At 51.1% G+C, this 20,401-nt stretch overlaps 1 protein-coding gene across 1 annotated transcript in view; it reads right to left on the bottom strand.

Moving 5' to 3' along the window:
* Positions 1–20,166, bottom strand: part of DLEC1 (DLEC1 cilia and flagella associated protein) — a 49,481-nt gene extending 29,315 nt beyond the window's left edge. Inside the window, exons 1-14 of the mRNA XM_031965277.1 lie at positions 20,158–20,166; positions 19,256–19,403; positions 17,189–17,299; positions 14,980–15,173; positions 14,255–14,475; positions 13,553–13,634; positions 11,926–12,013; positions 10,851–11,024; positions 8,808–8,944; positions 8,513–8,605; positions 6,392–6,482; positions 3,483–3,645; positions 2,536–2,728; positions 1,902–1,960 (exon numbers count right to left, since the gene is read on the bottom strand). Of these exons, the coding sequence (XP_031821137.1) occupies positions 1,902–1,960; positions 2,536–2,728; positions 3,483–3,645; positions 6,392–6,482; positions 8,513–8,605; positions 8,808–8,944; positions 10,851–11,024; positions 11,926–12,013; positions 13,553–13,634; positions 14,255–14,475; positions 14,980–15,173; positions 17,189–17,299; positions 19,256–19,403; positions 20,158–20,166 (1,763 nt within the window). The remainder of the gene's footprint in view (positions 1–1,901; positions 1,961–2,535; positions 2,729–3,482; positions 3,646–6,391; positions 6,483–8,512; positions 8,606–8,807; positions 8,945–10,850; positions 11,025–11,925; positions 12,014–13,552; positions 13,635–14,254; positions 14,476–14,979; positions 15,174–17,188; positions 17,300–19,255; positions 19,404–20,157) is intronic.
* Positions 20,167–20,401: the final 235 nt, after the last annotated feature.

Here is a 20,401-nt window from a genome sequence, read left to right as displayed (position 1 = left end):
TTGAGTGTCTATGCATGCAGACATTCAAAGCTTGGTAAAATTTCAGTGCAAAATCATTTAGTATCATATTTGTTATATTAATTATATTAATTATTTTATTTTAAACACCTTCAGAGAAATCATCAGAACTGGATGGCGGGACATAGCTATGCTAAGACGACTAGTGAGACTTTGCCATCAAAGGTAGGACCTTTGGGCCTGGGACTTTCCTTTGGGGACCCTTCCTTTCAGTCACTCGGGCCCCAACATGGGGGTCTCCCAGACTCTGCCCCTTCCTTCCAACAAAGTGCCGATGGATTCTGCCTTCTCTATGAGCCCCATTCCACCTTCTCACCACCATCTCTTTAAATGAGGGTATTTGGGAAGCGCTTAGTGCAGTGCCTGGTGCACGGCAGGGAGGCTGTAACTCCTCGGGCTCTTGGAGTTGTCCACACGCCCTTCTCCTGACCACCCCCTGCCCAGGAAGTCCCAGCAGCAACTTCCTGCCTTTGCAGGTGAGTGGTGAGGGTGTACTTGTTCTTTCCTGTTCACAGTCCTCCATCTCCTGCCTCTGTGCTTTTGCCCGGGCTGTAGTCCAGGCCTGTGATATCATCTCTACTCCCTCCTGCCTCACATAATCCCTAACTTCCATCAAAGCAGAAAAACAGGAATAGTCTCCACCTTTTGCAAGCCATGTTACCTGTTTAATCTGAAAAATATGATTTTTGTAAAATGATAATAAAATATTGGTATAAGTTTTGGAAGCAAAGTTTCATAAGAAATCTCCCAGACACCAAAGCATTGTTGGTAAGTTGTGAACGGATCCAACCATTCTGGAGAGCAATCTGGAAAGCCCAAAAAGTTATCAAACTGTGCATACCCTTTGACCCAGCAGTGTCTCTACTGGGACTGATGAACTGACTGTGGGGGCCAAATGTGGACCAGAATATAGTGTCTTCACCTTGTTGTTGTTGTTGTTGGGTTACTTTTTGTTTTCTTTCTCATTTTCTTTCCTTTTTGATCTGATTTTTCTTGTGCAGCATGATAAATGTGGAAATGTTTAGAAAAACTGTACAAGTTTAACCTATATTGGATTACTTGCAGTCTAAGGGGGGGGGAAAGGGAGGAAAGGGAAATATATGGAACATAAGATTTGGCAAGGGTGAATGATGAAAACTATCTTTGCATGTATTTTGAAAAATAAAAGGTTATTATTATTTAAAAAAAATAAATAAAAAATTAAAATTAAAATGAGGAAGAAGAGAACAAGAACAAGAATGAGAACCCTCGCAGGATTTTGTATCTCACTCTGATTCTGCAGAAAATGTAGCCCTACCCCTAACCAATCCTGACTCCCGACTCTAACCCTAACTCTCTAAAGCAGGGCTGAGCTAGGAGATTCAAGCAGGCCCAGCATGCTCTGAGATTCTATTCACACGTGGAGCATCTCAGGCAGAGTCAGACCCCGGGGCTGTCAGCGGAGACAGGGTGGCCGTGATTATACAGAGCCAGAGCTAGGCTTTGGAAAACAAGACTGACCCTCCCCCCCCAAACAGCACTCCTCCCGCATCAAAGGATGAGACCCTATGGCCACTCGTCCGCCAGTGCTGCTGCTGCCCCTGTCTAAGTGACGTGGCCAAAATCTCATATCCCACTGTGGGCAGCGTGATGTGCCCAGAAGGGGCAGAGAGTCTGGTGCTCTATACGTCCAAGACAGAGGAAAGGGGTGTGAAGCCTCCGAGTCCGGTCCTGGGCAGAGCCCTGGGGCCAGCAGCTCATGGAAGCTGGCAGGGTACAAGCACCAGCAGCCCTCTTCCCAGTTGCTAAAATGGGCACATATTGCTTTCCAGGCCCCCACACTCACTAAGGAAGAGGGAAGTCACAGGAAGGCCCCACGGGGGCGAGGGACGCTCTCCACTTACCAGCTGGGGTCTGGAACCTCCTCCAGCACAATCTGGATCACACTGTGGTAATCTTTCAGCTGGAAGACAAAAGGTGACTGACTGAGCCCCTTTCCTCTTCCTGTGGGTCTTGGGGAGCTCCTCCTCCTCGGGTGCCCCTCACTTTAAGGAACAAGGACAGGGAGTATCCTGGGGGCCAATGAGTGCAAGCTTCTAGTCTGGCAGAGGAGGAGATGGAGGAAGCCCAAAAAAACATAACGGCCTTTTCCCTGCTTCTTGTGAGAATCAAACAAAATCATAATGAATGCGCCACAGTCTCATAACCAAACAATGCTATACAGACCATTAGAAGTAATATTATTAGAAATAACAAAGTCCCAGACAGTCGAAATCCACTACAAAGATCTCTATCTTTGCTTCTAAAACACAAGCTCAGCCATTCCCAGGGGAGAGAAGCAGAGAAAACTCTGGAAGGTGCCCTGCGGCCATGAGCAGTCAGGTCCCTGGACGGAGGCTGCCCCTTCTCTGAGCCTGACTCATGTGCCCCCTTTCCTTCCCTGGGACAACACGTGGCCCCTCCCTCAATCTCATCAGACAAAATGTCAGGCTCAACCCCACCCAGCAGGCCCTGAAGAAGCTCCAGCCTCCCTCTGACCTGCTCGGGAGCAAAGCTCAGGATGAACTCGTGGTCTGAGTGAGGCTGAAGGCAGCCCTTGCTGGGGCTGATGGTGAAGGCCGTCTCCGAGTCGACGTAGCACTTGATGTCCTGACAGCTCCAGGCCTCCCCTGGCATCAGCGGCAACAAGTTGGGCTTCATAATCTGCCAGTGAAAGGGCAGGGCCACGTGCCTGCAGCAGGGAAAGACCGTATGAACCCTCTGCCCCTCTGCGGAGTCAGGTCAAGAAAAGGGCTACAGCCTTTGCCCTTGCTCTGGCTAAGTCTCTTCTGAGAGTGGGCGCCCTGGGGGAGCAGGCATCTGAGGGAGTGGGGACCTGGGGGAATGGGCATCCTGGGGGAGCAGATCCCTAGGGGAGCAGCCCAAAGGATGAGGACATGGCTATCCCCTGATTCTCTCCCTTATGGGGGAGCTTGGGGCTGGATCTCCAATTTTTACAGTGAAAAGAGTAAACAAGTGGCTGAGGTGATGTAATCCCACAGAGGTGGCACACCTATGGTGAGAACACAAAGCCCACTCTAAATACATCTTCCAACATCTATTGGAGGTCTTTGCCCCACTCTTCTGGGGCTGAAAAGCCCGCTGAAGGTCCCCAGGAAATCTTGTGCGTGGCAAGACATAGGGAGCAGATTCTAAGCCATGACTTCCAAAGTTCAGGCTTCAGCAGTTACATGAGACATCTCTCATCTCATCATGTAAGTCCATCTCCTCCAACACTAGCAAACATCAGAGCCAGGTCCCCTCAGAAGCACAGCTCCCGTCAGGTCTTTCTTTCTCCAACTCCAGCTGCTTTTCCCTCTCCTCCCAAAGCTAACCTCACTTCTTGGGAAAACCCTCCTGGCAAGCTCTAGCAGTGGAACCTTCTGTGCACTCCCACAACCCACCAGGACCAACACCAAGAACCAAGACTGGCCAGGGTCACTTACGTTGCATTTCTTATAATGAGGTGCTTTGAGTTCGTGGTCTGGATGTTTTGGGACTCGAAGCGTATGAAGTGCTGAGCAGTCAGATCTGTGAGCTCCCCTGCCTCGGGGTAGCTTGCTTCCCCAGACACATAGAGAAGTTCTAGGGCAACCAGCTGGCCAGTTCCTGGGAAAACAGGTTCAGGATGTCAAAGACAAATGCTCCATGATGCTCATTCCGCTAGAGAAGGGTCCCCACAGGAACGGGTGGGGGGCTCACCCACTGTCAGTCTGTAACGTCTCCTCATGGGCTAGTCATCTGGCTAGGATCGAAAACTTCCTCAGTACTGCTCAAAACTGAAGCATGAGTAGGTAGAGGCAAAAAATAAACAAAACACATAAAAACCGAACACTATACTACAGTTTCATGCTAAGAAAATGATTGTACCAAGAAACAAAAGGAAAAAAAAAAGAAAAAATGGAAGAAAATGTAAAATATCTTGTTGGAAAAACAACCAATCTTAAATATAGATCCAGAAGAAATAATTTAAGATTAATTGAACTACCTGAAAACTATGACCAAAAAAGAACTCGGACAGAATCTTTCAAGAAATTAAAGAAAACTGCCCTGATTTCTTAGAATCAGAGGGTAAAATAACCATTGAAAGAATCCACCCACTCCTGAAAGAGACTCCATAATGAAAACCCCATTTCTGATGAAAAGACCAGAGTTGAACAAAAAGTTCAATCTTCAAATGCAAGCATAAAAAAATAAAGCGGGAAGGAAAAAATGTTTTTTAAAGGTTAAATTGTTAAAAAAAAAAAAAAAAAAAAGGTTAAATTGTTTACATCCCTACATGGGAAGTTGATACTTGTAACTATTGAGAACTCTATTAAGGAAGTTAGAAGTATACATAGACCGAGCGTGTGGGTCTAAGTTGACTTTGATATGATGATATATTAAAAAAGGGGGTAGAAAAAGGATTGTGCTGGGAGAAAAGAAAAAACAAAGGAAGAACAGAGTAAATAATATCACAGGAAGAGGCAAAAAGACCTATTACAGTAGATGAAAAGGAGGATGAGCACTGTTAGACCCTTATTCTCATCAGATTTGGCTCAAAAAGGGAATAACAGACACTAAATTCCACCTTAATTCTACTAAGTAACACCTCACACCTCAGATTGGCTAAGATAGGAAAAAATCATGTCTCTAATGGGTCTGTATCCTAAAGAGGTCATAAGAGGGAAAAGGACACACATGGGCAAAAATGTCTGTAGCAGCTTTTTATGGAGGCAAGAAATTGGAAATTGAGTGGATGCCCAACAATTGGGGAATGGCTAAATAAGTTGTGGTATATGAATGTAATGGAATACCATTGTGCTATAGTGATAAGCAGGGTGATTTTAGAAAAACCTGGGAAGAGTTACATGAACTGATGCTGAGCAAAGTGAGCCAAAACAGAACAACACTGTACATAGTAACAGCAGCACTGTATGATAATCAATTATTGTTGAGGGCTACAGACAGTGGGGGAACTCTCCGTGAGGTATAAGACGCTTCAGTCCAGAGGGAACCAGATGACAATGTCTGGATCAGTTCTCATCTCCCCTTGGGGGGGTCTCAGCCTTCCTGAGAAGTCAGGAGGTGTGTGATCACCTGTGTTCTACTTGAAACAGAGATCCCCCTGTTCCCTCTCTGAACACTACTCATTAGGAGAATGCTAATGAGTCTCAAATCAACCTTTTTCTACCCAATCTCTGCTGACCTTCAATCTGGTCTTTCCAGTATCTCCAGTTGGTCACCCATCTTGAATTCAATGTGACCAAAACAGGAGTCATTATCTTTCCTCCAAACTCTTCCCCTTCCTCTCATCCCTATTACTGTGGAGAGCACCCTCATCCTCCCAGGCTTGCAACCTAGAAATCATCCTGGACTCTAGACTCTCTCTCACCTCCTTATATCCAAGATGATGCCAAGGCCTAGGAAGTTTACCTTAGTAACATTTCTCATGGATTTCACCTCTGCAGCATTTCCGGTCAATTTTACCTCAGCTGCACCAGTCAATTTCACCTCTGTAGTAGTGCTCTGGTTGATTTCACTTTTGCAGCACCTCTGGTTGATTTCACCTCTGGCATCTCTGGTCAATTTCATCTCTGCCACAGTGCCTCTGGTTGATTTCACTTTTGTGACATCTTGGGTCCATTTCTGGTCAATTTCACCTCCTTAGTAGTGCTTTTGGTTGATTTCACCTCTGTGGCATCTCTGGTCAATTTCATCTCGGTAGTAGAACTTTTGGTTGATTTCACCTCTAGCATCTCTCAAATAAGACCCTTCCCTCCTCCAGATCAGCCCCAAACACCCTCATCACCTCACAGCCCGACTATTGCAATAGCTTGCTTGGGGCAGGGAGAGAGAGTGTCTGTCTTCCTCCAATCCCTCACCCTCCAGTCTATCATATGTCCAACTGTCGAAATTATCTTCCTAAAGCAAAAGTCTGACCATATCATTCATTAACCTCCGGATCAAAATACAAAACATTATGGCTGTCACTCAAAGTTTTCATAACCTGCTCACTCCTTCCTTTCCAGTTTCCTTACACCTTACTACCAGCACCTACTCTTTGGGCAGTGACACTGGCCTTCCATGAAGAAGACATTCCTTTTCTCTGGCTGTCTCTCAGGCCTGGAACATTCTCCTCTTCTGCTCTGACTACTGACTTCCCTGTTTCCTGGGAGGTCCAGCTAAAATTGCCCATTTCCCTCAGTGACATATTTGAGAGAGAGAAAAGTATAAGTGCTAAACTTTAAGAAATTCACACATTCAACTACTTAAGCCCAAGAAGAAAGAGGCTTTCCCAGCCCAAAAAGGGATATGGCTGCCGGGCTAGGACAGAATACCCTGAGACTCAGGCCTGGGTCAGTGGCAAGCAAACCTGAAACGATGACTTCTCTGATCTGACAGTTGTCGCACACGATGACGAAAGGCCTTTCCACAGTTTCCAGGGAGGTAGGAAGAAACAACACCTGAAACAGAGAGCATGTGACCAGATGGGATATCACCAAACTTTCTGCCTAACGAATGACCCACGATTCTGGGGAATGGAGAACATGGCCCTAGTGTGAACACACCTCAAAACCCGTCTTGTTCCCCAGTGAAATAGAAATGGTCCTGGGCATCTCTTTAGGGCTCAATGGCAGCCATTTTCGGGGAAGATTCTTTCTCTCCCAAGGAGGAGGAATAACTCTTGTTTCTATAGCACTTTCTTCAACACCACCCCTGATATAACTACTACAACTAGTGGCAATTCCCATTTCACAGGTAAGGAAACTGAGGCTCTTCAACTACTGGCCAGTATCTGAGACTCCCAGGTGGGAATCGGTCTGGATCAGTGGTCATTTATGAAGCTGCCTGTGCCAGCCAATGTGCTAGGTGCTGCAGACACGAGAACCAAGGAGACGGTATGAGGGCCCCTTCCCTGGGCAGCCCCATCCATCAGAGTTTTCTGAATGGACCGTGTCCCTGGTTCTCCAGTCCAGACGTCACTGAGCTCAGAAACTGGGCTGAGATGGAAACGAACTTACACACTCGCTCCCTGAGCCCCAGGACACAAGTGGGGGCCCCTTGAAGCTAAAAGAGGAAATGCTACACTGGGCAGGGGGAAATCTTCTGGGAGAGGAAATGGAGCCCTAGCTGGGCAGGCATGCAAGTGTGATGCCCAAGGGGAGCTCCACCACTGGAGGAACCTGATGATGAGGGAGGAAAGCCAACCTCAGCGCGGCCCCAAACCATTCCAAGAGCCAGAGTCTCCCGCAAGGAGGCTGTTGCAATGAAAAGTCAGAGCTGGGGAAATCACAGAATGGGCATTGAGGTGGTCCTTCCACTCGTGCACCTTTCCCATCCGTCATCACTAAGGCTCTCTGGAAAGGGAGGATCTCTGGAGAAGGAGTGTGATGTGGGCACGGGAAGGATGATGTTTGTGATTAGCCGGGGAGGCTGGATGCCTGGAGCCCAGATGCCTGGAGCCCGCTCACCCCACACCTCATTGAAAGCAAACTCCCAGAAAGACCACAAAATGTCACGGGTGCCAAGATTTGGGATGGGAGGAGCCTCAGAAATTATCTCATTCAGCTTCCTCATTTTCAGAGCCCCCAGAATGAGGTGATCTGCCCAAACCCAGACACACCATAGGTAGCAAAGCTGAAATTTGAACCCAGTTCCTTTGCCTGCGAATTCAACCATTTCTTCTTCCATTAAGCCATCTCCTAGTTTGGGGTACAGGAATGGGGGGACATCACAAGCTCCGCTTCACATATTCTTATTTGGGAGTGATGGTGGGATAACCAAGTCAAAAAACATTGGATTGAGGCCTGAGAAGGCAAGACTAGAGGCAAAGAAAGAGATTCTGAAGATATTTAAATAGAGGAAAAACAAAATGATGGTCAAGGATAAGCTCCGAGGGGCTGAATGTAACCAGTGAATAAGCACTGATTAAGCACCTACTAGGTGCTTGGCACTGTGCTGCATGGTGGGGATACAAAGAAAGGCAAAAGGCAGTCCCCTGCCCTTCATGAGCTTCCAGGTACATCTGAGGGAGAGGGAGAGTGGACAGACAGAAAGTTCTCCAAAAGGAGAAGGCACTTAGAACTGGGGAGACAAGGACCCCCAAGATGTATTTGAGACAGTTTAGGAGGGAGGGCACCAGCATCTAGAGCAATCAGGAAGGGCTTTGTGTGCTTACTTGAGACCCAGAATGCACAATGTCTCAAAAGTAATCCAGAAGGGAGCTACATTTGGCATAAATAATAATAATCAAGCAGATTACATTTCTTCCAGAGAAATCATTTCAATGGCTCAATTTCTTGACGGAATTTCTTTGTGCAACAAATGACAGCGAACGCTCCCGTGAGGTTCACTAATATCTCCAATTTGACAGCTGAGAAAGGAATGAGTGGTGGGTCAGCAGGATTCTGGTCAAAGAACAGTCAAACAATGGTCAAACATGACCAGCCGTCATCCTGGACAAAGTCCAACCCAACCGTGACTCCCTACCCACCTCCAACAAGACAGCCTGTTCTGGGAAGAGCTCAAACACGGCAGGCAGAATCCCAAATGGGGCTTGCTCCACAAAACCAACGGTGGCAACGGCCTGAGGGATACAGAAATGAGACAAGGAGAGGGCCAGGCTTGGTCCTCCTCCTCCTCCTCCTCTCCCAAATCCCCCTTGTTACCACAAGGTTCCCATTTCTTGGGACGGGGGTGAAAGGCAGAGGTTTTGCAAGCTCTGTCAGAGCTGTCCAAGCCCCATGGACGTCCCCTCTGTCTCAAGAATGGCGTGGGGGGAGCCTCACCCTGAAACTAGGAGGTGGCCAGGACGACTTGGGCATGATGCAGAACCTGCCCACGCTCAGTCCCACGTTCTTGCAGACGAACCCGGTCATTTTTATTCCGCCAACAAGGCAGTAACCACAGTTTAAGACTGGACCCACTGCGACAATCACAAAACAAGAGACAAGCGTCATGGGAGCTGCCTCTGGGGAGTCAGCACCGCAAATTAAGAGGCTGAGTCCGGCCTCAGCAGTTCCAAGGAAGAAAGGGGACCCTGGGGGTACGGATGGTTAAAGGCTACAGAAGCAGGGAGGGAGCTGCCCGTCAGGACTGAGGGCTGGGCTCCCATTTGCTGCATCTCTGCCATGACATAACAAAACTCGCCTGTAGTCCCCAGCCTTTGGGGGGGTCGCTATATCAGCCGCCCCCAGTCAGTCTCCAAGACTAGGAGGCCTTCCTGAGGAGGGCAGTGCTTCCTTATGTCCCTGATGGACGAGAAACGAGAACCCCAAAGTCCTGACACCCAATTAAAGGCCTGAGGGAACTGGTCTCAGGGCCACCATTCCCAAGGTTCAGGGCAACTCCCCAGGAGGCGGCTCCTTCTATGAGCATGGCCTCTCCTGTTTCTGCTCCAGAAATATAGGAACTTAACTAACGAGAACCTCTGATAAGGACCAGAGTTTTCTTCCTTTGCTTTAAGACTGTGTGGGCCACATGCTAAGGGACCGGGGCAGGAGGGGGGTCGACCTCTTTTCAGAGTCAAGGATTCCAGAACTGATTAAAATTGCAAAGTCAAGCAAGAAAAGTCCATGTAATCTATTTATTAAGAGTCTCCAATGCAAGCTACTAACAGTCCAATAAGTGATAGTGAGAAAAAGCTGTGGAGGAGGTTGGGGACAGCCTCTCACCCCACTCCAAATCACAGCCAGAACCGGCCCAGAGGGGGAGGAGGGGGAGCTTCTCAGGGGAGGAGTGTGAGCAGACTCTTAATCATGCACAATGAACTTCTTTCTTTTGTGGCTACTCAGAATGAATTCTGAATCCTGGCTGACCTTCTCTGGGTCAGGGAGAATGGCAATCATCCTAAAGGGCCTCAAGTAAGAGAATTGGGAAACTATTAAACCCAGTGCCAAACCAGGGGATGGACGGACCAAAAAGCCAACCCACATCATCTGGGACGAAGAAAGTAGGCCAGGCCTGAGCAGCGTGGGCAACGAGGCGGGGCCAGGAAGAGATTCTCCCACGGCACTTGGGAAAGAGAGTGAGCCCCAATCTCTGCGCGTCTTCTTATTAAATGCATTTTCTTGCTCCCCCTTGTCTTTGCGTCCCAGTGATTTCACCCCCACTCCATCCTTCCCCAAAGAAAAACAATCCAGCTTTTTGCTTATCCAACGATTAGATCTGATGACGGCTGCCTTATCCTGTGCCCCTCGTGTTCGTCTACATTTTTCCATGGAGATTTGCGTGAGTGTGAGTGTGTAAGTGACTGTGCGTGAGTGCATGTAAGTGTGTGTGTGATTGTGTGTACGTGTGTGTATGTGTGACTGTGTGCATGTGTGTGTGTCTGTGTGTGTATTAGGTATGTAGTAGAGGCAGCCATTCCTTCATGTAGATGGACGTGTTTATGTACGTGTACGTGTGTTTAGGTTCTCACAGTTGTGCATGGGATCTCTCCATGTTCAGAGGCCCTGGTTCCCTTGTTTCACTCTGCGTCAGGCTGACCAGTTCCCCGGTATCCAGGGACATCAGCTGTGGGAGCCAGGGCAGATGCTTCCCTGTGAGGTGGATGCAGGGACATCCCTTACCTTCCTGGTGCCTCTGGTGACGCCCTAGGGCTTGGCAAGCAGCACAGATTTGGAGGCGGCAGGGACCTCAAGAGGTCCTTGATTTGTGTCCTCAGTTCTCCCCGGGCAGGGCAGGGGTCAGAACCCCGGGCCTGGAGCACTACAGTCTGTCTGCTCATGGCCTGCTTTGCTAGAGGGAGGCCCCGGCCCAGAGCCCTTCTGGGAGGCTCCCCACCTGCTCACCGCCCCCCCGCACCCCCCACCTGCCGAATCCATACTAACAGGTCAGTATAGGCGGCGACCTCCTGGCTTGCAAGGGGACCAGAAGCGTGTGGATCGACTGAGTCTCCACCAAAATAAAATCATCAAAGTCTCCAAGGCTGTCGGGAGCGAAGCGGATTGTGTACTGGCAGATCATCCCTGGGGCCACCAGGCCGCCTTTTCCTGGGAACTTTCCTGGCGGAGAAAGAGAAGCATTGGAGGGCCCAGGCCCGGCGGCAGGAGCTCCCTGGGATCAGGGCTCCTGAGAACAGGAGAGGCCCACGGGGCAGAGGACTGCAGGGCTCCAGTCTTCCTGAGAACTGAACGCCCCCAAAGAAATGGCTTCTGTCCCAGGACACCTGGGACGGCTCAGGGGTTGCTTGGGGAGGAGATTGGGGAGCCAACACTGTCCATGGGAAAGGGAAAAGGAGCAAGTTTCGTTTTTGTTTTTGTTTTTTTTGCTGAGGCAATTGGGTTAAGTGTCTTGCCCAGGGCCACATGGCCAGGAAGTGTTGAGTGTCTGAGGCCACATTTGAACTCAGGTCCTCCTGACTTCAGGGCTGGTGCTCTGTCCACTGCACCATCTAGCTGCCCCAAGAAGCAAGTATTGACAAAGCACCTACTGTGTGCTCATCAGGCCCTGTGCTAAGGGCTTTACAAATATGACTGCACCTCCTCCTCCTAGCCCATGTGACCGAGGGGGAAATTAAGGCAGACAGCAGTAAGGAGGAGTGCTCCTCCCCAGGAAGGCCTCCCTCTCCCCTCAGAGCACCCACATGCAGCTGACGGCTGCTGATCAGTTGGGAGGGAGGTTTTGAACCCTCAAGCCTCGACTTGGATGTCAAAGACCTTCCTGGGCATCGGTTCCCACCATTCTGAGTGATGGAGTAGTGGTGGGGCAGTGCCGGGGGGCCAGCCCCAAGCCCAGGGGTGCCCAAGGCCGGCCGAGATTCCCAAACTGCAATGGAAGCAGGCCACAGTTTACCCCTAGAGTGGGCGGTGTGGGACGGCCCCACTGCTGCAGGAGCTCCAGAATTCTCCACCAACAAAGAAGGGGAGCTGGGATTGCGCCACCACCGGACTCCTTCACACTTACCTAAGCCAAGGGAAAAGAACTGCGTGGAAGGAGGGAGGACTCTCAGGTGCCGGCTGGTGGACGTCATGTTCTGCAGGTCGAGTACAATCTGGTTGCGCCATTTCAAGAACAAGGTGAAAAACAAGGGTTGGGCCGAATCAAAATCTGGCCCCACCATTTACAAGCCAGGGCACAGCTCGGAAGTCAAACTCTCTGCCTCTTCCTTTTCCCTAACTTGCCGGAGGAAGGAGCCCTGTGCTTCCTGCTGGTCCCGCACGGCTCCCCCTGACCTTGAGGAGCTGCCCTGAGGTCTGTAGGAGCCAGGGAGCAGAAATGCTTTCTGTCGTGAGCCCTGAAAAGCCCCGTGACATGGTCCTTTTCAGGTTGGGCAGGGCCCATAATCCCCTCCTTATCCCCTGCTCTGGATTCCTCTCTTCTCCCAAGTGTGTTCTTCTGGCTCTGGCCCCAACTACATCCTCTACGCTTTCCCCCTTTCAAGGATTCCCCTCTGCTCCCCTATGGAGGTCCCTGACAACGGCTCCCTCCCCCTTCCCCTCCTGTTCCCCTCCCAGGATTCTGCTTCACTGCTTGTGTGGACACCTGTCCATGTCTCACAGGAAGAAATGCAGGGAGCTCAGCGGGTGATGTCCGAGAGGTCGTGGCAACTGCCCATTTTCATGTCACCCTTCAGTGACGGCCAGCATCTCCCAAACCCCTCATAGTCCTTAAGGATCACTGCTCTGCACAAGGTCTTGAATCCGATCTTAACTGACCTTTGCTGACCTCACGTCCCAGTCACGCTAGGGGTCATTTCCCCAAATGTTTATTTGTTGTCCCAATTCCACATCTCCCTCAGCCCAGACCCAGCTTCCAGCCATCCTTGCCAAAGCTTTCCTTGATCCCCTCCCACCACTTTCTAACACTCAGCACACAGCCCTGTGTGTGTCAGTTCATTGTGGACATGTCTTCTCTTACTAGATTTTGCAAGTCCCTTGAGCACACAGCCTGTTTCTCACATAACTCTGTAGCTCTCCCTCTTGACACTCAGGATCTTATACCCAATCAACATGCGGTAAACGAATGAGCAAATGAATCCCTAAACGCCTGAATGAACCACTGTAGAGCTATAATCTATGAATTTATAAACTCTTCAGGAACTTAATCATGTCTGGTTGGCTCTCAAGTTTTTGGGGGTCATAAGTTAAACTCTGCTACTCTGCACTGTATTAAATAAAGCTTCCTACTCTTAAGCCTCCATCCATTTCCAGGCTCCCAAGTGAATCCCAAGTGATTCTAGTCTTCTGGGATCAAGGAACAAGTCTACATTCCAGCCCTCCGTGCCCTCCTGTTCTGACGGGCCTCCCGCTGGGCTCGCTTTTTTCCAAACTAAAGCGTGCCCCAAGAGACTCTTTCCCTCCATTTCTTCTTGGTCTGCTCCCACCTCTCCTGAGCTCCGCTACGCGGAGGCTGCCAGGAGGGACAAGGGGGGAAGGTTCTGGCTTTCCAAAGTTCCTGAGAATGCTCAGCCTTTTGTTAACCATAATTCTTTAACGCTGCGTGTGTCTGCTTCAGTCTATCTGTGACTAACAACAATGGCCTGGGAGTGGCAAGGGTTAAGAAAGAGTCAGTAAGGAAGCAAAATGTCTACCTCGTAAACTGGTCCAACTACATAATCAGTAAAAAAAACCACTGCTGGCTTAGCTAGAAACACTGGAGCATCACCAAGATTTCTGGAAGGAAACAGAAAAGAAAGGCCTGTCAGAGCCACACAGGCAGGATGCGGGCGTTTGCCCTCCCGGGGGCGGCCCAGGCCCGTGCTCCTCAGTGCCAGCCGTAACCCCTGCTCTCCTCCCCAAGGCAGAGCATCTGCCCAGTTAGACACAGGAGGTGCTTTTGTCTGTGTGCCTGGCACACAGTAAGGGCCAAATCAGTGCCTGCTGACTGCTGACCCACTGGGAGGAATTATGTCTACGAGCGGTCTGGAGAAAACCAGCATTGCTGTTTATTTCTGCTCATTTCCCATGATCTGTCAAATTGGGAGAGGAATGAAAAGTCCTGCTGAGGGACTGGCAGGAGCGGGCACTGAGAACACAGGGAAACAAGCAGGGCCCCCCTTATCTAACTGCACCCCAGTGCTGACCCTAAAGAAGAAAGAGGGACTCCAGTCCATGGAGATGAAGCAGCCTGCCACCCCTCTTCTCTGTGTAGTTCTACAGGCTCCATTGGAGACTCCATCTCCAGATCCCCCCCACCTCATCCCCACCAAAGCAGAGCAAGGACACTCTGGAAAGATAAAAAGGAATTATCAAGTCTTTATTATTCTTGGGGTTCACATGCATCCCCGACAAACCTTTCACTGAACTCAATATTCTGTTCATCTTCCATCAGTTCTGGCTTCTTTAGCGGAAAAATGAGGGATTTGCCTCCATTCACAGTGTTCGGGGGATAAAAGCGAGGGTTCTTGAGAAAATTATACTTGTTCTCAAACTTTCTGAGCCGTTCTCTATCCTGGACCCTCTGGGCTGTGTTTAAATGATTCATCCACATCTTATTCTTTGGTGAGTGGTATTTCTGGGAAACAAGCAGAAGCACCTACTCCAAACTTTTCCAAATCACTCCCAGGGAGGTTCTGCTCGGAGCTGAAGGCCCAGACTCAGACCACACAGGAAAAAAGACCAGATGAAAACATTCCGAGCTTCAGCCCTCCCCTGCAGACACGGGATTGTGGGTTCTGGTGCCCTCCTAGATAACCCTGGGAAGCTGGCACTGTGGAGTGCCCTTCAAACCTCTCTCTTCTGCCTGGGAAGAAGAGGTCTCTCAGGCCCTCCTGTATCTTGGCTCCTGCACCTTCTCCATGTCTGTCTCTCAGGCTCTGCTGTAAGCTCTGAACGTCTCTGGACCCTTATTTCTCTCCCTACCACTCCATTTGGCCCATCTGTTCTCTTTGTTTGGGTCTGATTGTGTGCGTTTCTATCCTTCACCCTGATTTTTTGACCCTTTCTTTCTGTTTCTTTGTCCCAGGTCCAACACCACCCCACCCCCTACAGACAGGGGATTGTGGGTTCTGGCGCCCACCTTGACTATTGTGGGGAGGTTCACTTCTGGTGTGGAGGACTTTGTCAGGGTAGACAAGGACACGTCAGAAGAGATGGCCGGAAGCTTCTTCTTGCTGACCAGCTCTGCCACTTTCTGATTTTCCTCTGGCTCTAGAATGTGCTGTTGGTAGCTAAAGGTCATCTTGTAGTACTCCGGGACACTGTCTTCTGTGCCTCAAAGGAAACCAATGATCACGGAGGGAAAGGACATTCGCCAGTCCACGGGTCCTTGGCTCCCCCCACCCAAGAGCTATTATCCAGGTGAAGTGGTCCCTTCCATGGGATTCTCCATGAAGCCAGAATAAGAGGCCTGCTGGGAGCTTTCTCCATCACACAGGACAAAGTCCTGGCTTTAGGAAGCTTTGGGTGGGCAAAGACTTTAGATGAAAGAATTAGAGAATTCCCAGCCTCGTTTTTCAGCATCTTGTAACAATGTGTTCCCTCCCTCTAGAACACTGGAAAGGACGGGCCCCCAGGGACCCAACACTTCTAGGCCACACTTCCCTGAACAAGGGGGACGAGCCAGAAAGGAATCCACAGCCAAAGCATTATTTTGGAAGCTGCTGAATCAAATCCAGCTGCTGTTTCTGGTAATAAATACAACTTAGGGAAAGATTAAATTACATGAATGTAACTTTTCTCTGCTGTCTTAGAGAAGGGGGAGGCTACTGGGACTACATAAATATTTGCTTCTCTTAATATATTAGTTGATTTTGTTGAAAAGTTCTCCCTTTTTGATTCTTTGTTATGAGGGACAACCCTTTCTGGGAGGCAGCAGTGGGAAGGGGCAAGGATAGAATGGGAAATGTCGATGATCCAAGAACAAAAGCTACAAACCAAATCTTTATTTTATTAATGCCACGTAAGTGGCCAAAGGAGAAAAGGCATCCCTGGGAAATGGTGGCACTATTTCCTTTCAGAGTTCAGCATTGTCTATGTTGTCTCTAAGGAGGAAAGGCTGGCGGGGACCCCATTCGCTGTTAGTAGGACCCCCACCAAGACAGTAATGTAAAAGGAGAGCCACAAAGGCTGAGGGATCCCCCCCCTTTTCTGCCCACCCCCAGATAGATATATCCTACCACCAGCCAAGGCCTGGGAATTGCCAAGCTGTGCCCAATGCTCTCAGGGAGGAGAAAAGTGAGAAGCCGGCTTTCCTTTCAGAGGAAGAACTCTGGCTGTGGGGACCCTGATACACCCCGTTCATGGCTTTGTCTAGCTATCCTGACTGAGACTCGGGGCCATCCCAGAGCCCAAGGGAGACCCACTTCAGGGGCTAAGAGGGGCTGGGGCTTGGAAGCATTCTCCGGGCAATGGAAGGCAAGCCGAAGTACGAGAACAAGGACTCACAAGAAAGAGAGGAGGGAAGTGGGTGAAGAAGGGAGCAGGGAGGGGAACCAGTGAACAGAACCCCATGAGTTAAGGCCAGAGGGTTCCCTGGCGAGACTCTATGGAGGAAGATCTCAGGGAAGGGAACCCAGCAACCCCAAGGAGAGCACCAGCCTCTCGAGGCAGATGGGGACCCTCACCTGCCTGGACACCATGACCATCGGTGGCCCTGGCAAACCCCCTTCCTGATGCCTCTGACTCCAGATCAAAGGCTTCCCTCCAGCCAATCCCAAGGCCTGCCTGGCCCCTGAGCTGAAGCATCTCTTCTGCTGGGATCCCCAAATGGGCTCTCCCTGTGCTAGAACCATGTACTTGCCTAAGCTCTCTCTGATTCACCCTCTGCCTCTAAGACCACTTCCCTGCTGCCCCAGCCTCACCTAAGACAAAGCGCTTAAGGATTGTCAGAGAGGCAAAGTACCGAGGATTCTGGGAAGGAGAGCTGGTCAGAGAGGGATCTAAGCCAAGAAGGGACTGGACAGAGACCAAGGACTCTTTCTTATCCTGAAAATCCCCACCCCTCACAATCGCGGCCGACAGGCCCAACGGATTCCTTGGTTCTGCAGTGGCCACGGGAGCCCAGGGGACACCTCCACACTCTGCTGGCCACCCCCTTAGAGCACATACCTTCCTAGAGTGAGGAACCTCGCCTGAAAGGGGCGGTGAGGGGCACGTGCCGTGCCAAGAGTGGAGAGGCCCAAGCCGCCCCGGCATGGTGGCACAGCCCGGCTCCTCCCCGGGCTGCAGCTGGGGCTGTGCCGCCTGGTGTTTGGCAAGAAGATCCCTCAGAAAGAGAAAACGCTTACCTTTGGGGGCATGGGATAAAGGCAGAGGGTCACGGATGTAATCCTCGGGACAAATCAGGTTGTTCTTCTTGAGGAGCTCATTGTCCACACACCATCTGAAGGCAGACTTCACTGGATTAAAGGAAGCAGCAGGCAGTTACTAGTTACCCACCCGAGCCGAAGCCAAAAAGCTGGGCAGATGCTGAACAGAAAGCTGTGGAACGCATTAAGGACGTTCAGGTTCCTCGCTGCCCCTCCCATGTGGCTCTGTCCTTGTCACACTTCCTTCACCTTGGGGCCTCCCCTGGACCCCTTCCCACGTGTCCTGCCCGTCCCTATGGTCCGTCCGTACTGTTCATGTCTTGTCTCCCCCTTTGATTGACGGCTTCTTCAGAGCAGTCTGGCTTTGGCCTTTCTTTGTACCCTCAACAATTACATATCTGGCACTCAGACTGTCATGCAAGTCCTACAGGGGAAGCAGGAAAAGGAGGCGACCACCCCTTCCCTCGAGAAGCTTCCAGTCTAGCAGGAGGAACAAACCTCCCCATGAAAACAGATTCACGATCCCGTCCGGCCCTCAGTCGTGTGATACTGATGAGAAGGCGCAGGAAGGCTCAGGGCTGGTGGGGGCTGGGGGGGGGGGTGAAGCAGGACCACTCAACGCTCAGGCTCTGGACAGGAAGAGCAGGCCAGGCAGGTGGGACCTTGGGCACGGCCCTGGATGCAAACAGAGGGCCTCCCACTGTTTACAACACCAGGCGGGAAAGAAGGGGGGTCGGTCCCAGGGACTCCAACAAATCAGGCCAAGAAACTTGGTCCTCAAAGGTCAACAGAGTGAAGGCAAAGCAGCCATTTCCCGAGGGCTCCAGCAAGATCCTTCCTACCTGCCCTGGGCCAGGAGGTCAGGGGTCAGCACGGCTCTCCTGAACCACAGTAAGTGTGGCTCGAGCCCTTCCAGCTCTCCTATACATCAACCCTCCCCCCGCAGGGGTCCCCTTCTCAGAAAGCTCCCATGGTGCTCTACAAGGCCTAAGCGGCCTCCTCAGAAGACGCTGGGGCTCCGGAGAGAGGCTCTGTGGAGGTGGGGAGGGGCAGCGTCCTCTCGCCACCCACCAAAGGGAAGTGGCTGTAGAACAAGGGGGTCCTCCTAAAGGACGCAGGCGGGGAATGGAGAAGGCCGGCCAGCCGGACTCCAGCAGTGCTGCCGCCCAGGCTTCTGCCACGCCAGGCTTCGGGCAGGGACAGCATGGACGTCAAGGCACCGGGCAGCACAGCCCAGGTGGGGACGACGGGGGGCCGAGATCCTAACAGGCCAGAACCATGAGCCGAGGGCAAAATCAAAGTCGCCATGTGCCCCCTCATGTGCTTTAGTCTGAGAAAAATGAAGTAACCTTTCTGTAGCCCCCACTATGTGCCGGGCTCTGTGCTAAGCACTTTGTAATTACTTGGTCCTCACAACCTCCCTGGGAGGTGCTGACGTAACTCGTCTCCGCTTCACAGGTGAGGAAACTGAGGCAGGCGGCCCAGGCTCACCCAGCTGGATCTGAACTCGGGTCTTCTTGAGTCCAGGTCCGGGACTCCCTCCCCTCCGTCACCCAGGTATTAAAAAAAAAAAGATAATGTGGGCGACACATAAAGGACTAAATGGACCACACGAGTCAATGGTGTGACCCCAGCAAAAAAGTGGACGCGATGCCCCAGTGACAGCCCCAAAGGGGGCCGTTCCACCCCGCCCTGGTCAGACCCTGCTCAGCTCAGACGCCCCGTTTTAGGAACGACACTGATGCTCTGAGGGGTGTCCAGAGGAGGCTGACCAAGGCAGGGAGGGCCAAAGGGGACACAGGACACCGCTGGGGAGGTGCGGCAGCTGCCTTCAAGGCCTCTTTTGCCTGGGTCAGATCTGGGAGGAAACTGCAGAGCAGTAGGCGCTGGCCTGCCCAGAGTGGGCTCTCCGGGCCATCCCTGCAGGGCAAAGGCCGGCTCAGGCCTGACTGGGCCACACGGGCCCTTCTGAGCTCAGGCTTGGTCCCTTGGAGGGAACACAGGAGCCTTGGTCTCTCTGGACGAGAGCAGTCCCAGAAGCCGTACCTGGAGGCAACTGGATGGGACTAGAGCCCATGGCCTTCATGTTGTTGAGGACCCGCTCTTCTTCCGCCAAGGCCCGCGCCTGGGCCTGGATGATGTGCAGCTCCACCATCTCAGCGTCGGCCAACTTCTGGGTGTAGTCATCGCGAAGCTAGGGCGACAAGGAGGGGCCACGGACACTGGTGCTGACCTCGTTTCGTCCTCCCCGAGTGCTCCCTGGCTTTCTGTGCAGGAAGGAGCCTCCCCCCCACTGGGAGAGAGCCCAGGCCCCCGGCCCCCAGCCAATCTGCCCGAAGCCCGCGGCTCAGCCCTCCGAGGGGTCTGCGGGCAGGCGCCCGGCTCCACCGTCACCCTCTGGAAACCGAGCGGATGCCTGTCAGCTGGGGAACAGCGAATAAGTGATGGTACATGAACGTTATGGATATTATCGTTCCATAAACAATCAGGAGGAGGATTTCCGAGGGCCCTTCTCCCCACTCTCCCCTCCAGAAGGAGCACAAGTAATAAGAGGCTCTCAGGCCTGGCCGGTTTATCAGCTAACAACTCTGTAGTCCCAGAAACACCCAAAGTCACAAGGGGGCCAGAGGATTTCTGAGTCAGGCCTCTGGCTTCTTCCCTAGCACAGTCTTTCTCAGGCCTCAGGCCAGTATAAATGATTCTCAGGCACCGGCATTTAATCCATTGAAAGGGCCCCAGAAAGGAGTTTTTAATTTTTTTTTTTTTTTTTTTTTTTTTTTAATTTTCCCCCAGGAACCCCCAAGTCCTTTTCTCTTTCCCCTTTGCTTTTTTCTTTTTTTTTGGGGGGGGCGTTTTTTAGAAACTGAGGGGAAAGGTCTTTTTTTTTTCTTTTCTTCTCTTTCCTCTTGAATCTCCCAAAAAGGACCCCACTGGGCCCCTTTTTTTACCTTCTGCATTATTTCAAACTTCCTGCCTGGATTTTTTCTTTGCCTGGTTTAACAAGTTATCCCAATGTTTCCAATATAGAGGTTAAATTCTTGAAGAGGTTTCACAGGTTGAAGTCCTTCAGGGAACTCCAGAGGGGAGCCGAGGGGCCAAGGCTACCCTTTCTTTTAAAATTTTCCTGTTTCCCGGCGGACCCGTTTCTTTTTCCCCCTCCCTGTTTCCTTGGAGGACCACTTTTCTTTTAAA

This window comes from Sarcophilus harrisii, chromosome 1 (genome assembly GCF_902635505.1).
Source record: "Sarcophilus harrisii chromosome 1, mSarHar1.11, whole genome shotgun sequence".
In the NCBI taxonomy this organism is placed as follows: Eukaryota; Metazoa; Chordata; class Mammalia; order Dasyuromorphia; family Dasyuridae; genus Sarcophilus; species Sarcophilus harrisii.
Note: the sequence above shows the minus strand (reverse complement) of the source record. Positions and strands in the feature narration are given on the sequence as shown.